The sequence below is a fragment of the Taeniopygia guttata genome, chromosome Z (genome assembly GCF_048771995.1).
Source record: "Taeniopygia guttata chromosome Z, bTaeGut7.mat, whole genome shotgun sequence".
Taxonomy (NCBI): Eukaryota; Metazoa; Chordata; class Aves; order Passeriformes; family Estrildidae; genus Taeniopygia; species Taeniopygia guttata.
This window is the reverse complement of record NC_133063.1, coordinates 8,267,587-8,280,922: the sequence shown is the minus strand read 5'-3', so window position 1 is coordinate 8,280,922 and position 13,336 is coordinate 8,267,587. Positions and strand designations below refer to the sequence as shown.

Below are 13,336 nucleotides of genomic sequence, written 5' to 3'. Positions count from 1 at the left end.
GTTGAGAATCCTGGACAATGTTTAATTATGATTAGGAGCTGTGATGTTGAAAGATAATTGATTCTTGACTTAGAACAATCATTTTGCTAAAATCTACGTTGCTATCCACTTTAATTATTCCTAGCTGTAAAACAGCTCTGCATTCTCATCTAGTTCAATAATTCAACAGATTGCAAATCAATTGACAAGCTTCACAGTCACTTTAAGACAACATCTTCTAATGACAATGGTAAAATATTCTCCTTCACCCTCTGACTCAATTTTTTTCACTAAATTATCATATTAACTTAATTATTTATACTGTAGTTTGTATCATGCTTCCTAATGAAATACCACATTTTGCTAGGCTTGGGTTTTTTTCCTACTTGTTTTTTATTCTTTCTTCCAAACATACACACACGCACACTCATGCATTTTTAATAAGCAGTTCTCTAGGTTCTTATTCCAAGTAAATACATAAAAATTAAATAAAAAGATAACTTACTTAAATTATCTCCCAGCTTTACTTGAAGCATCTTTTTATTTAAACCAGAAAATTCAGTCCATTGTGTTAATTCTCCAAATAGAGTCAATGCCCTATATAGAACACCTCAGAAAGAGCAGTTATGAAACCACTGAGATTTAACTACACTAGCAGTTTTACTTTAATCTTACTCCATCATTATTTTTGCTCTTTTGCCAACTAGGAATATTAGCAGTCATTAAAAAAACTGCATTCAGATGCAGTGTATCAAAGTAGGTTGCAGTAGAGATTGAATTCAGTACAACTGCTCTGAATACTGCTCTCAAAAGAATAGCTAACTTGCAGTGCAATGCCATACTGTTGAATTTAAAAGTCCAAACTGTTTTATAAACAATATCCTTTTAGTATATCTGTAACACCTTTTTAGCTAATTTACCTTTTTCATATGCAGGCGTATTCTCTTGCAGCAATCTGCTAAGCTGGAACCCATTCAAGTGCACAAAACGTAGCTGCTCTCTCATTGTCTTGCCTCCAACGACTGGCAATATAAGGTTCCCAACACTGTTTCTTGAAATTGGTAGGCCAAGACCTATTGCCAGTGTGCTAGCTAAATCTGTTTGCTGCACATGTTCAGGTTGGGCTAGAGGAGCTGGAATGAACAAAAAAAAAAAAAAGAGAAAGAAAAAGAGAGAGGAAAAGAAGTATTTCAATAACAAGCCCATTCTATTTCTCCAGAGACAGCTGGCACCTTATTAGTTTCAAAATTGTTTCATTGGTGTTAGATCAGCTATTTTAAGTGGTCTACAGAGAGCTGACTGATCTTTTTCAGCTGCTATCCTCTGCTGCTGTAATACAATATTAATTAAATTCTTAGTCAGTGCCACACTTCAATGCTAAGAACTACTGTAAACACGACATAGATGTTATACAAGTACAAGTAAGAAAACAGATGGTCCAGGACATCACCTTAATATCAAATTGCAGCCTACATCCTAAGAGGGTTTCATAACTTTTACATTAGAAATAATAGAAACCAGTACAGTAAGCCAACTTAATATATGAACAAAGAATGAGAACCTAAAATGATGTTGACAGCATTCCAGAAGCTTCTCAATATGACATGAGAACAGCTCAAGATTTACTTAATATCAAGTTGCTAGGAAAACAGACATCAGGTAAAGAATGTTTATTCTTAATCCATGGCTACATGCAGGCAGACTCAGTGACTTTTAAAGCATCTTGTGTAAGATTCCATTAACTTACTGCAGTTATCAGGATTAGCCTTCAGTCCCACAGAATCTACAGACATGAATGATTTTATTAACGTAAGGAACCTTCTGTTTAGGATTGTTTTGCCAGCTGTTCCTTTTCATGCTGAACTAGTTAGGTAACGGTGTTTTTCTATATGCTTTTATTTCATTCTCTTTGTAACTTCAAGCATTGAGTGTTTTGACTTAAATGCAGTATAGAAAGATTTCTATACAGTCTTTATTCCTCTCAAGGCTGCTTGTAAGAGCATTAAAATTTGCCTCATTTCTCATCTAGCTCAAATTAATCCCATACTTTTACAGAATGCCATCTATAATCCGTAAAGCCTCTTTGCATGAGTGCCTGTATGTCAGCAGTTTTCAGATTTTATCTTTAAAGGCAAGTTCTTAACCGGTAAAAAAAAGCCAAACTACCAAACACATTTAGCCAATCATGGGTGACATATCTCTGTAGAAGGCTATAAAAGTAATATTCTGACAGCATACTAAATGTAAAAAGCCCACAGGATTACTATTTTGAGGTCTACTGAATTAACCACAGTACATTTTGTTTACAGTAGGATCATAAGGAGCAGTCACTAGAATCCTGATTACTGTACCAATGAAAAGTAAACTGTGGATATTGACAAAGGCATTAGAAATCACAAACTCTATCCCAAAAACAGGTAAATAGATATATTTTACTGTATTGTAAAAACTGCTCATTCAGGTTAAACCTCAGAGAAACTAATTCCAATGATAGGAGACTGCATTTACAGAATCTATACTCTTGTCGCCTGGCTGTCAACACATGCTAGTGAAATTCATAAAATAAAAACTTAGCCAAGAGCTTTGATCCACTCTTGACTTTGTTTTGTTTACAGACCTGAGAAGAGGTCAAGGACTCTTGAAGCAGTGCTTTCTACTGCAGATCGACAAAAACTTTACAAACAACAGGAAAATCTCCCTCCACATGTTGCAGGAACCTCCAGCAAGATAAATAAGCCAAGGTTCTGCACACAAGGTTCTTCAGAAAATAAATCACATGGAAATTATCAAGTGGCAGAATGAAAGGCAGAAGAGAGTATTATTTTGGGGAAAATATTCACTCCTGGTACAACTACATTTCACCAATCCACTCAGTCAAGGAGCTTGTTTAAGCATAACACTACAAAGTAGACTAAAGATTCTCTACCACTCCATTTCTTTATTGCCTCTTACCTTTAACTATCTTGTTTTTATTTTTTACCATTATGTGCTTGAGAAATACGTAAAATCACATCAATGATATAAAATTAACTAGCCTATACAGTAAACACACTCATGGTCCATATTCAATCCTTAAGACTTAGCAATCAACAGTCATGTTATCAGTGCCATCACCTCTCACCTGTTGACAAGGGTCAGATCAATTTAATATTAAAAAACAATCCTATTTCCAATAGTTTCTAGTCTTCCAAGGGCTTTCTTCCTCTTTCTGGTGGATTCTGTGTGAGAAATTGTCATTCATTCTTCCATCCCAGCTGTCTGAGAGAGAAGAATGGAGGCCAAATATTCTGGCCTCGAAAGACAAAATTTCATCCCACTTCAAATAGGATTCAGGATCTACACCTATTAATTTACCATTAGCCCAGTATCCTGACAACAGATCTTATTAGCACTCAACATTCAGACAGAACAGTGCCGTATAAGATTATAGTCTCAGAAATACACAATTCTCTCACTGGTTACAAAGCTAGATTCAGGGTTTCACCGAAATACAGATGCTAATTTTGGCTTAGAGCTTAAACCAGAATTTTAGATCAGATAGAATGGGCTTTCCCAAATAACTGTAAAACAACCCAAAGCACTTTTCAAAAAGAATTCTAGCATAATATAAATTAAGAGTTGCCAGTGTGTTCTTGTCCTGGTTTCAGCTGGGAGAGAGCTAATTTTCTTCCTAGTGCCTGGTACACGGGCTGTGTTTTGGAATCAGTATGAGAATAATGTTGATAACACGCTGATGGTTTAGCTGTTGGTAAGGAGGGCTTACCCTAAACCAAGAACTTTTCCACTTCCTGTGCTCTGCCAGTGAACATGAGAAGCTGGGAGGGAACGCAGCTGGAGCAGCTGACCTGAACTGGATGAAGTACTCCACACCACAGAGCATCACAGCCCGCCACACAAACTGGAGGGAGTTGACTGGGGGATAGGAATTGCTGCTTGAAGGTGGGCTGGGCACCGATCAGCAGGTGGTGAGCAATTGCATTGTGCATCACATGTTTCTCTTGGGTTTTATTCCTCTCTCTCCCCACTTTCCCTTACAATAATAACTACTATAATCTACATATAATTATTACTGCTATTCTTGTTACAGTTATATACAGTAGTAGTGTTCCCATCCCGTTAGAGTACACTATGCACTGTTATCCACTGGAGCCTTACACCAAGTACTATGCAGCCACTCACTCACTCAAACCCCCCATCCTGGTAGGGTGGAGAAAGAAAAGATAAACCTCATGGACTGAGACTAGAACAGTTTAATAATTGAAACAAATTGAAAAAAATTAAACATAATAGTAATGAAGACAGGGGGAAGAATAAAACCCAAGAGAAACAAGTGATTCACAATAAAATTTGTCACCCCCTGCTGACCAATGTGCAGTCCCATCCCCAAGCAGTGACTGGCAGCCTCAGTTTATATACGAGGGATGATGTGCCATGGTATGAAATATTCCTTTGGCCAGCTCAGCTCAGATGTCCTTGCTATGCCCCTTAATGGCTCCTCTTGCACCTCCTCAATGGCAGAGTATGGGAAACAGGAAAGTGCTTGATTTAGATAAACACTAAAACACCAGTCTGTTAACAACATTATTCTCATACTAAATCCAAAAAACAGTCCTGTACCACCCACTAAGTAGAAAATTAACTCTATTCCTTCTGAAATAAGACAGTTCTAAAAAAAGGTCATGCTTCTTTGATCCTTACCACTTCTCTTCCCAAAAGCAGAGCTGATAAACAGCAGTGGTGTGTGCACTTCTCCTTCCGAAGAACCACCATGACTGCCTGTTTCAGACATTCCATGATCCCCACAAACAACTAACAAATTGGGAAGAGAAGCTTCCTCCTGCAAATCACAGAAAAAAAATCTAAGTTACCATACCAACACAATTCATTTATATCATTTCACTATATTCATCATTCTCAAACATGAATATGTCTCAAAATTAACTTCAGTTTTGAAACTTGCTCAGCCTGGGGTGGATAATAAGCTATCACTGCAATTAAGTGTAACTCAGTAACAGTAATTTTTAAAAGTTAAGGCATTCATATCTAACACACTTGTCAGAAAAAAAGCTTAAAAAAAACCCCTAAATTTACAGAGTTGCAAGAAACTCTCTGGAAGATTAAATAAAGGCTATCACGCCCTGAGAAGATCAGGAGTCCCAGAAAAGCATCATTAACACAGAAATATTCCCCCTCTTCATTTCTTCAGCTTCACTAAGTTTCAATATACATGCTGATTTAATAATATTGTAAATACTAACAAAATATCAATTCAATATTAAAAAATCATCCTGTTTCTAATAGTCTCTAGTTTCCCATGGGCTTTAGGGATTGAAGTCTGACTGATTTGAGGTCTAAATCTGACAGTTAATGTAGACTAATTGTTGTTGATTGTTGAAGAATGATGTTGAATGAGGTGTATGCTTCCAAATAAAGAGAAACAGAAACTTAAGTGAGACCTGTGCAAGAATTTTGAGTTAACAAATCAAAGCAGCAGAAAATTAACAGTCATTCAACAACAAAGTACTTTTTTATCATCTCTAGTTATTATCAGTAGATATTCTATCAAAAAATAGAGTGCTTTTATTATGTCTGTATTCTAAAACAGAAATAAAGGCTTGAGTATAAATGGTAAAAGCAAAGATACTAAAAAACAGCAGAAACACAACTGTAACATTCACAGAACTTCCACACACAGGATCTAACATTTCTTTCCACGTACTAGTATATACTTGACTAAAAATACTATTAAAATTTTATGATCAGCTATTCTGAATTGCAGTAGCTAAAAACAAACAACAAAAAGAGCTTCAGGCCACCTGGAACTAGGACTTGGTATTTCAGTATCCAGACTGCTCAGGTAAGTGACAACCAATATTTACAAATCTAAAAATAGATTCAGATGTGCTACATTTACCATAAAAAAATGCAGATGAAGGCCACCATTTCTATTTGAATTTATCAAATATCTAAGAATTACATATGCCTTCCTAATTCTGGACATCAGAGCCATTAGCTACACATGCCCATTGCTCCTTCTGCAGAATTTCATTACTAGAAAGCACACCAAAAACCATTTTAATTCACAAGTGATGAGAGAATTTTGGCAGGCATTGCCCTCCTCTTCCCACACATCAAAGGGATGTTACCTCCCACAGCTGCCCAGAAGAGGCTGTTAGCAGATGTTATTAAGGTCAGCCACCAAATCCTTAAAAATGCTACACTGGGAAATGGCCCAGGAAGGCAAAGAATAGAATACACATTTTAGTCTGAATAAAGCAGCTACCAACTACAACCAGCAAGCATTTTAATGTCATAACTAACAGACACTGACCCAAGAAGAAGCTGTTTTACCTTTGAAAGAAGGGAAATATGAATCTTCTTCAGGATGTTATCCATCTCACGAAGTTTTGGTCCCACTAATGGGCTGTTTGGCCCAGTCATATGACCAATATGGTCCAACCCCAGGTAATGCAGTATTAGGAGATCCCAGTCTTCTCTCTTTAGCACTCTATCCAAATGTCTGGTAACATTATCATCAACCTCAAAGAAAAGGAAAACAACTATAAGGTAAAAAAAAACTTTCCCTTTTAAAAAGCACAAAAAAAAATTAACTACACTACCATGAAAACTCTATAGAAGTTGATGAGATTACAGCCATGCATAATGTTAATAAGAAAAAAAAAAAAAATTTGTTTGATGACAGGCAGCCAAATATATTTGTCTATAAACAGATTCTTCACCCCATTTAATCTTTTCTGGTAAGGATGCATCAGATCACATACTGACAAGGCAAATGGGTTGCCAAACTTCCACAGAAACTTTTAAAAAATGTTCCAAGAACTTTTCAGTCACTTTCACTCTGCACACTGCAGACTATCACTTCACATGTGATGCATCATATCACAAGTACAATAAAACATCTCAGTTTAGGGGTGGGAAATCAGGGGTACAACAAACCTTAATCTCCCAACTTCATTTTTGCTAGTGTCCAAACACAAGATGATGGTACTTCTTCAGTAAAAGAACTAAAGAACTGACAACATAGTGAGAAAAAAAAAACTGAAAAGGGCTATTTGGGGCCTAACTCAAGTGTTTTCCTGCTTAGACTGACAATACATTTTTAGTTGCATATACTCTCTTCAGTTATTAAAAATCCCTGCAATATTTCCCATGTGATACTATTTTGTTGAGCCTGTATATAACTACCGAAAGAACTATAAAATCTGTGTGTTTAAGACTATTTGAAGACAGTATAAGGACTGCATAGAGAGCTTGGGAGCCACATAACCACAGATCTAGTAGGACGTTCGTACTTTTAAATCCAGGTAGAAGCTTTTGCAAGTCTCATCAGCATAATCAATTAAACATGTCTTGCAATTCATATTAGACCTTGCTAACTTCCTTAAATAATAAAATACTTCAGTCAGTAGCAGCAGCTCAGTGGCTTGAGGTTTTACAAATCATAAAGGTTCAAAAATGAAGTAAATTTGTCAAAGCATTTACTCTTCTAATGTGCCCAGAGTAAGAACTATTAGTTTGTTTCAATTACTTTCTATGCTCCCTCTTTTACAACATAAAGAAGCACTGCTCCCATTGTAATCACAAAAATGATTCAAGACTATAAAAGTATACTTTTAACAGACCAAACTAATATATAAATGGACCTCTCCAAGATTGTACTAACTAAAAATATCTGATAGCAAACTGAAAATGTGGATAGTAGAATTTTTAAACAAAGCAACTAGTCTAACTTCCAATCACAACAAGTTTTGTGAGAAAATGGCATGTTTAAGTTATAGAATGATAAACTGATGAATCATTGCAACACTTTTTACAGCATATGCATGAGGGATTCAAATGCTTAGCTTTACAGTGCCCACACCAAAATTAGATACAAATTCAATTTCTATTTAACTGCCAGGTGACTATTTCAGAACAAGGGCAGATTAACTCACTCATTCTCAGAAACTAACACTATTTGTTTGTACTCACTTAATTTAACTTGGGATCATGCAAAGCCTCTCACCTCTGTAAAGTCTGACACAAAAAACGATGTTGTTCCATCATATTCCACAAAGTGCTTTGGGAACAGTTTGACCCAAGTATCATCACCATAAAATATTATTCTTTTCCCAGCTGTTTTTGCCTGCCATATCAGATTGTCATCCAAGAGAGCTGGAGAATTGAGGTTCACAACAACATCGATGAAACCAGGTATGCTACCTGTCATCAAAGCCTAATGGAAGAAGAAAAGAGACACATTAAACAGGAAACTTCCAGTGCTCAGAAAACAGCAGCAATGGGAGGGATCAATAAGCCAGATGACAGACATAACAAAGTAAAAGAACATAACCTCATGTGCCACAACACAGCGCTAGTTGATGTCTGTGATAACTGCTTTACAAAAGGTAAAAAAATTACTGTCTCAATTAATGAACAGAAAAAATACTTTCAGTCTTTTAATCAAACAAACAGTTGATGTTTGTTTCATTTACCGGTCATTAAACTGCCAAAATACAATTTAGGTGTAAGCAAACTGACTCAACATTAACAATAACAGTACCTTCAAAACAGTAAGTAAGAAACTTCCAGAAGGAGCACTGAAGTCCTCCTATAAAGTTACCAGACTGTCTCTCCCTCACTCGCACTCTCCTGCTAGCTGACCTACCCAAGGTCATTCCCCTCAGCCTCTTCAGTGCACAGAGGTGTTACTCAGCTCTACCACTGACAAGCCTGGATAATGCAGTATTTTGATGACACCATCACAATTCATCTTTTATTTACCTGCAGCTTGGCGGAATTTCCCTTTTAAACTCTTCCGAAATATCCCTATGAAAAAATAATTTTATACTAAACTGGATTTTCTCTCAGAAGTTACAAGAGCACAAGAAGTACAATAAAAATGTTCCTAGATAGAAGACAACTGGAAAACTGGACAACTAAGAGACTACCGCCTTCCCATGATTACAAACCAAAAGGATGTCAATCATTTAAGCCTAGACTAGGGCCTTATCTGTCCTTAACCCCTTACTCATGGTTAATCAGGAGTTTATTAATTGCACTACTACAGCAAAGAGACATTCAGGCATAGATTGCACTAACACCACACACACATCCTTTATGCCAACTCCAAGCATATGAAACAACTCATACTTAAAAGCTTCTCCAGTGAAATGATAGGGAAAAATCCCACTTACCTTAATTCGAGGCATAGTCACAGTGGGTGGCTTGGCTTCAGCAATGAAACTGTAGGAAGCCCCTTTTTCAACAACTTGAGTAGTATAAGGCATGAACTGTTTACCTTTGGATCCAAACACAAAGTCATCTCTCAAAGCATCTATCAGCACAATGACAACTTTTTTGAAAAGTGGTGAAGGAATCTTGGTCCAGTTAGAAACCATTCCTAAGCAACAAAAATAAGGCATGTATAACTCATCAACAAATTCTACAGAAGATGAGACAGAAGTTAAAGGACAACTTTACCACATAAATTAGTGCTTTCAACTTCTTTATTAATTCTACACACAGAAACAAGAAGCTGCAAACTGCAAACCTGAGAAGTAATCTGAGGAAGATGAGTTTTCAAGTCATCCAGCACAGGAATAACACAACAATTCCAATACCACCTCCAGGAAGTAAAACAAGATGTGAAAGGAAAGTGGGACAGATATGAAATTGGAAAAACTAAGGAAAAGCTTTGAAATGGAGAGTGTTCAAAGTAATAAGAAGGAATAGCTGCTACCTCCTCTCTTTTTACTTCAGTAAAGCTGAACAAGTTGTCTGACAGACAACCTCTGTTAAAAAAAAGACATAATATTCACCGTGCCAATACCCAGTTTTGCACCTCACAACATAAACAGTGCTTCTGTGTGAAATCGCACCATAAGATAACAGGAAGATTACAAAGAAAGAGACAATATCACTGAAACTTGTATGAAACAGATTTATGCACATTCACTCCCTTCAAGGTAGAAGACTGTATGACAGACTACTTCAGTGATGGCAGCTCCAGGGCCAAAATCCAATTCCAGAATTCCCTGAACATATAGGTGGGTACAGGAAAATGCTGCTGTGCATCAAGCAGTAGGCAACGCCATGCCTTCAAGCCCACCTCTTTCTCTTCCATGGACTTAATTCTGACCACAGCAACTCTTCATCTGCATTAAACTTGGTCCACATGGTGGATTCAGGTCTTACAGCAGCATTTTTGCTCCAACCTCTACAGGTCTCATTTCTCTATCAGGAAAAAACACACAAGGGCAAAATGGAAGCAGGATATATCCTATCCACAGGCCTCTATCCAGACACCATTGTGTTGAATCAATTGCTTCATACATGCCTTATATAAAGTTAGGGGTTTTACAGTCCTTTAGAGTAAAGGTTTTTTCTGCAAAAGTGGTTGACAACTTGGAAGGTGGCAGATAATGGTGTGTCTAACACAACAACATCAAAAACAACCTCAGAAATTTTATTTTGGCATACACAGATAAGCATCAACAAACTAACATTCACAGACTAGTTACTGCTAGTGATTTTTCCAGATCAGGAAATGGGAGAGGAGAGCACAGCAGGGAGAAGAAGGAAATCACAACAAAATGCTGACTGCAAACGATCCTAATTAAACTGAAAATTTTGTTTTTTCCAGGACTTGAATTATCAACTTATCCAGCATGCCTTGGCTCTCCATGAAAAGCAAGAAGGCACCACCAGATGTTCTGCTAGTTTCCCCTATCCACTGCATAGTGAAAGAAAGCTTGCTGGACACCAAAAATGTTCAGATCACAAACACATATGCCCTACTCCTAACTTCCTCCTGCAGTATGATTTATAAGAAAGTCAAAGTGTTGAGAAGTTCAAATGGATTTGGAGTCATATACAAGCCATGTGAAAATACTCACTGTAAGATAGTTAAATCAACACAATGTCCAAGCCTAGCCATGCAGTATGCTTATTTATCTCTGCCAGGATTACTTGGAAAACAGTTCCTCTAACTGTTCAGGTCTATGAACCTGAACTTCTGTGAAGAAAACCACAGATTCTCTATCAAGAACATATTACAATAATGTGCTGCAAGCATTCAGTATCACAGCCTTCTCACAGCCAAGACACCATGCACTCAACAGCAATCAGGAGTGTTCACAAAGGGAAACATTCAAGAGTAGAAGAAGCACTGGAGAAATACTCTTTTCTGAATAGGTCTAAAGTAGGTTGAAAGCCTCCTGCATCATGGTTTAGTAAGCACTACCCTGCCTTTAGACCTTATCATCCAGATATCACTCTGCAAGCACATCGTAACCAAGTACTACAGAAAGTAAGTATTTTTCTACTGCCTTTCCATTTTTGCCTACTACACCTAGGCTTGCTCATGACATGCCTAAATTTAAACTGCTTGTAGAGCCCTGTGGCACACACTTTTACTCTTCAACGCAAACCAGTCCTTTAAAACCCAAATTGTCTGACATCTCCTTCCCACCCAGTCTCCTTCTACATTAGTCTTCTGATAAATAATCACATGTGAATGCAATATTTCACTCACAGCAGCCTATCAAATATCTGTGGCAGTCTTGGTAAACTCCAGCTAAAAATCAACCTGCCTTTCAGCAGAAACCACTCAGTCTGTTACCAGATTAGATTATTTCTTGTTCTTGCTTAACCAATACCAGCACATCACACTCTAAATCACACAACCTTCTGTTCTCTCCACTGCATCTCTAAATTTAAGTAAGCCTGTCCCTACAGGCACAACATCACACACTTCAGAAGAATTAACAGTAAATATCAAGCAGCTGAGGACCCAGTTTGGGAGTTAAAGAGTCCTGCTCCAAAAAGTTAACCATAACTTAGTGCCCCAATGAAGAGCTTTGTATGAGCAAAATAATACTCAATCCAGCTGCCAAGTGAACTTGAAGTTTCATCCCACAAGCTCCAAATTGGTGAAAAACCAGTCCCTCAAGTGCACAGTCCTCTTCCAATTACTTTAATACAATTTGTGACTGAACATATGAGACAGGTACTTTATTAGCACATCGTCTACAGGCTCCTTAAAAAGATTCTTGAAAATTCTGATTTCACAAATTCAGCTCTGGAATGGAGCAGGACCTGTTAAAGACAGTGATTTCACAAAAACGGTGATGGACGGCAACACTGTACATACTGCAACCTGCATTACTACAGTTGCTTTGTCACTACTGAGCTGTTAAAGTCTCACTGATGTGGCATTAAGGCACACACACCACAGAAACATCGCAGAAACAATGAATCTCGGACACAACACAGCCAGCGAATGACCACAGGAAACGCGTAAGGCGTTTTAGCTGAGGCGGCATCACTTCATGCAAACCAGGTGCCACTGAACAGCACCGCGTATCACGGCTGAAAAAAGTGACTGCCGACGCTTCGGGCTTTTCGACTGTGAGCAGGTATTCCTGCCTGCGATCCGTAACTACGTGAAAACCAGTTAAGTGCTAAGCTACTCGGGGAGCAGGTGTGGAAACACGAGGGCGCTGCAGGAACCGTGACACCGAGCGGCAGGGCGGCTGCTCGCGTTACCTGGGCCGGGCGGGGCCGGCTCGGCGGGAGGGTCCGCGCGGGCCTCTCTGCGGGGCACGGACCTGACGGGCAGCGGGAAGAAGCCGCGGAGGAACAGCGCGACGCCCAAAGCCTGTACGAGGAGGCAGGAGGCGGCGAACACCCCCGAGCGCAGCCGCATCCTGGCCGGGCAGCAGCGACAGCAGCACCCACCCGGCCCGGCCGGCGCTGCGCCGGCTCTGAGGGGCGGCACCTGCGGCCGCCCCCGCCCCTCCCGCCTGGCCCCGCCTCCCGCCCGCCGCCCGCCAACCAGCGACGACCGCGCGCTTCCGCTGAGCCTCGCTATTGGCCAGCGGCCCACAGCCCCTCCGCGAGCGCGTACGGCAACACCGAACCGGAAGTACAGCCCCTCATTCCGCCCTCACAGCTCTCCTCACGCACCCGCCTTCGGACCTGCCTCTGGACCCGCCTCTGGACCCGCCTCCACCCTCCGCATCCCGCCTCGGCATCCTGCCTCCAGACCCGCCTTCAGGCCCTCCTCCGGCCTCCACATCCCTCCTCCGGACCCGCCTCCCGGGCCCTCGTCCCACCTCCTGTGCCCGCCCCGAGTCCCGTGTCCCACCTCCGCGATCCGCCTGCGGGGCCCGTCCCGTTGTGCGTTCGGTCTCTGCGGTCCAGTCCCCGCTTGCCACTCTCGCATCCCCATCCCGCGTCCCACACCTGCGACCCAACTCCACACTGGTACCCCCCACCCCGCGTTCCAACCCCTCATCCCACCCCGAGTTCCAACCCCTCATCCCACCCCGAGTTCCAACCCCTCATCCCACCC

At 39.9% G+C, this 13,336-nt stretch overlaps 1 protein-coding gene across 9 annotated transcripts in view; it reads right to left on the bottom strand.

The window, feature by feature from the left end:
- PIGG (phosphatidylinositol glycan anchor biosynthesis class G (EMM blood group)) overlaps window positions 1–12,782 on the bottom strand; it is an 81,106-nt gene extending 68,324 nt beyond the window's left edge. For 3 of the 9 annotated variants that reach the window (XR_012053243.1, XR_012053245.1, XR_012053244.1), the window contains exons 1-6: window positions 12,529–12,774; window positions 9,177–9,382; window positions 8,006–8,215; window positions 6,331–6,519; window positions 4,678–4,816; window positions 900–1,112 (exon numbers count right to left, since the gene is read on the bottom strand). Coding sequence is in view for 3 of the 9 variants with exons in the window: in XM_030258731.4 (XP_030114591.4) it covers window positions 900–1,112; window positions 4,678–4,816; window positions 6,331–6,519; window positions 8,006–8,215; window positions 9,177–9,382; window positions 12,529–12,688 (1,117 nt within the window). In the remaining 6 variants the exon portion in view is untranslated. Of the gene's footprint in view, window positions 1–899; window positions 1,113–4,677; window positions 4,817–6,330; window positions 6,520–8,005; window positions 8,216–9,176; window positions 9,383–10,090; window positions 10,216–12,528 lie in introns of those variants that run through there. The other 6 variants (XR_004365789.3, XR_003957188.4, XM_072922746.1 and 3 more) reach the window with 5 other exon arrangements.
- Window positions 12,783–13,336: the final 554 nt, after the last annotated feature.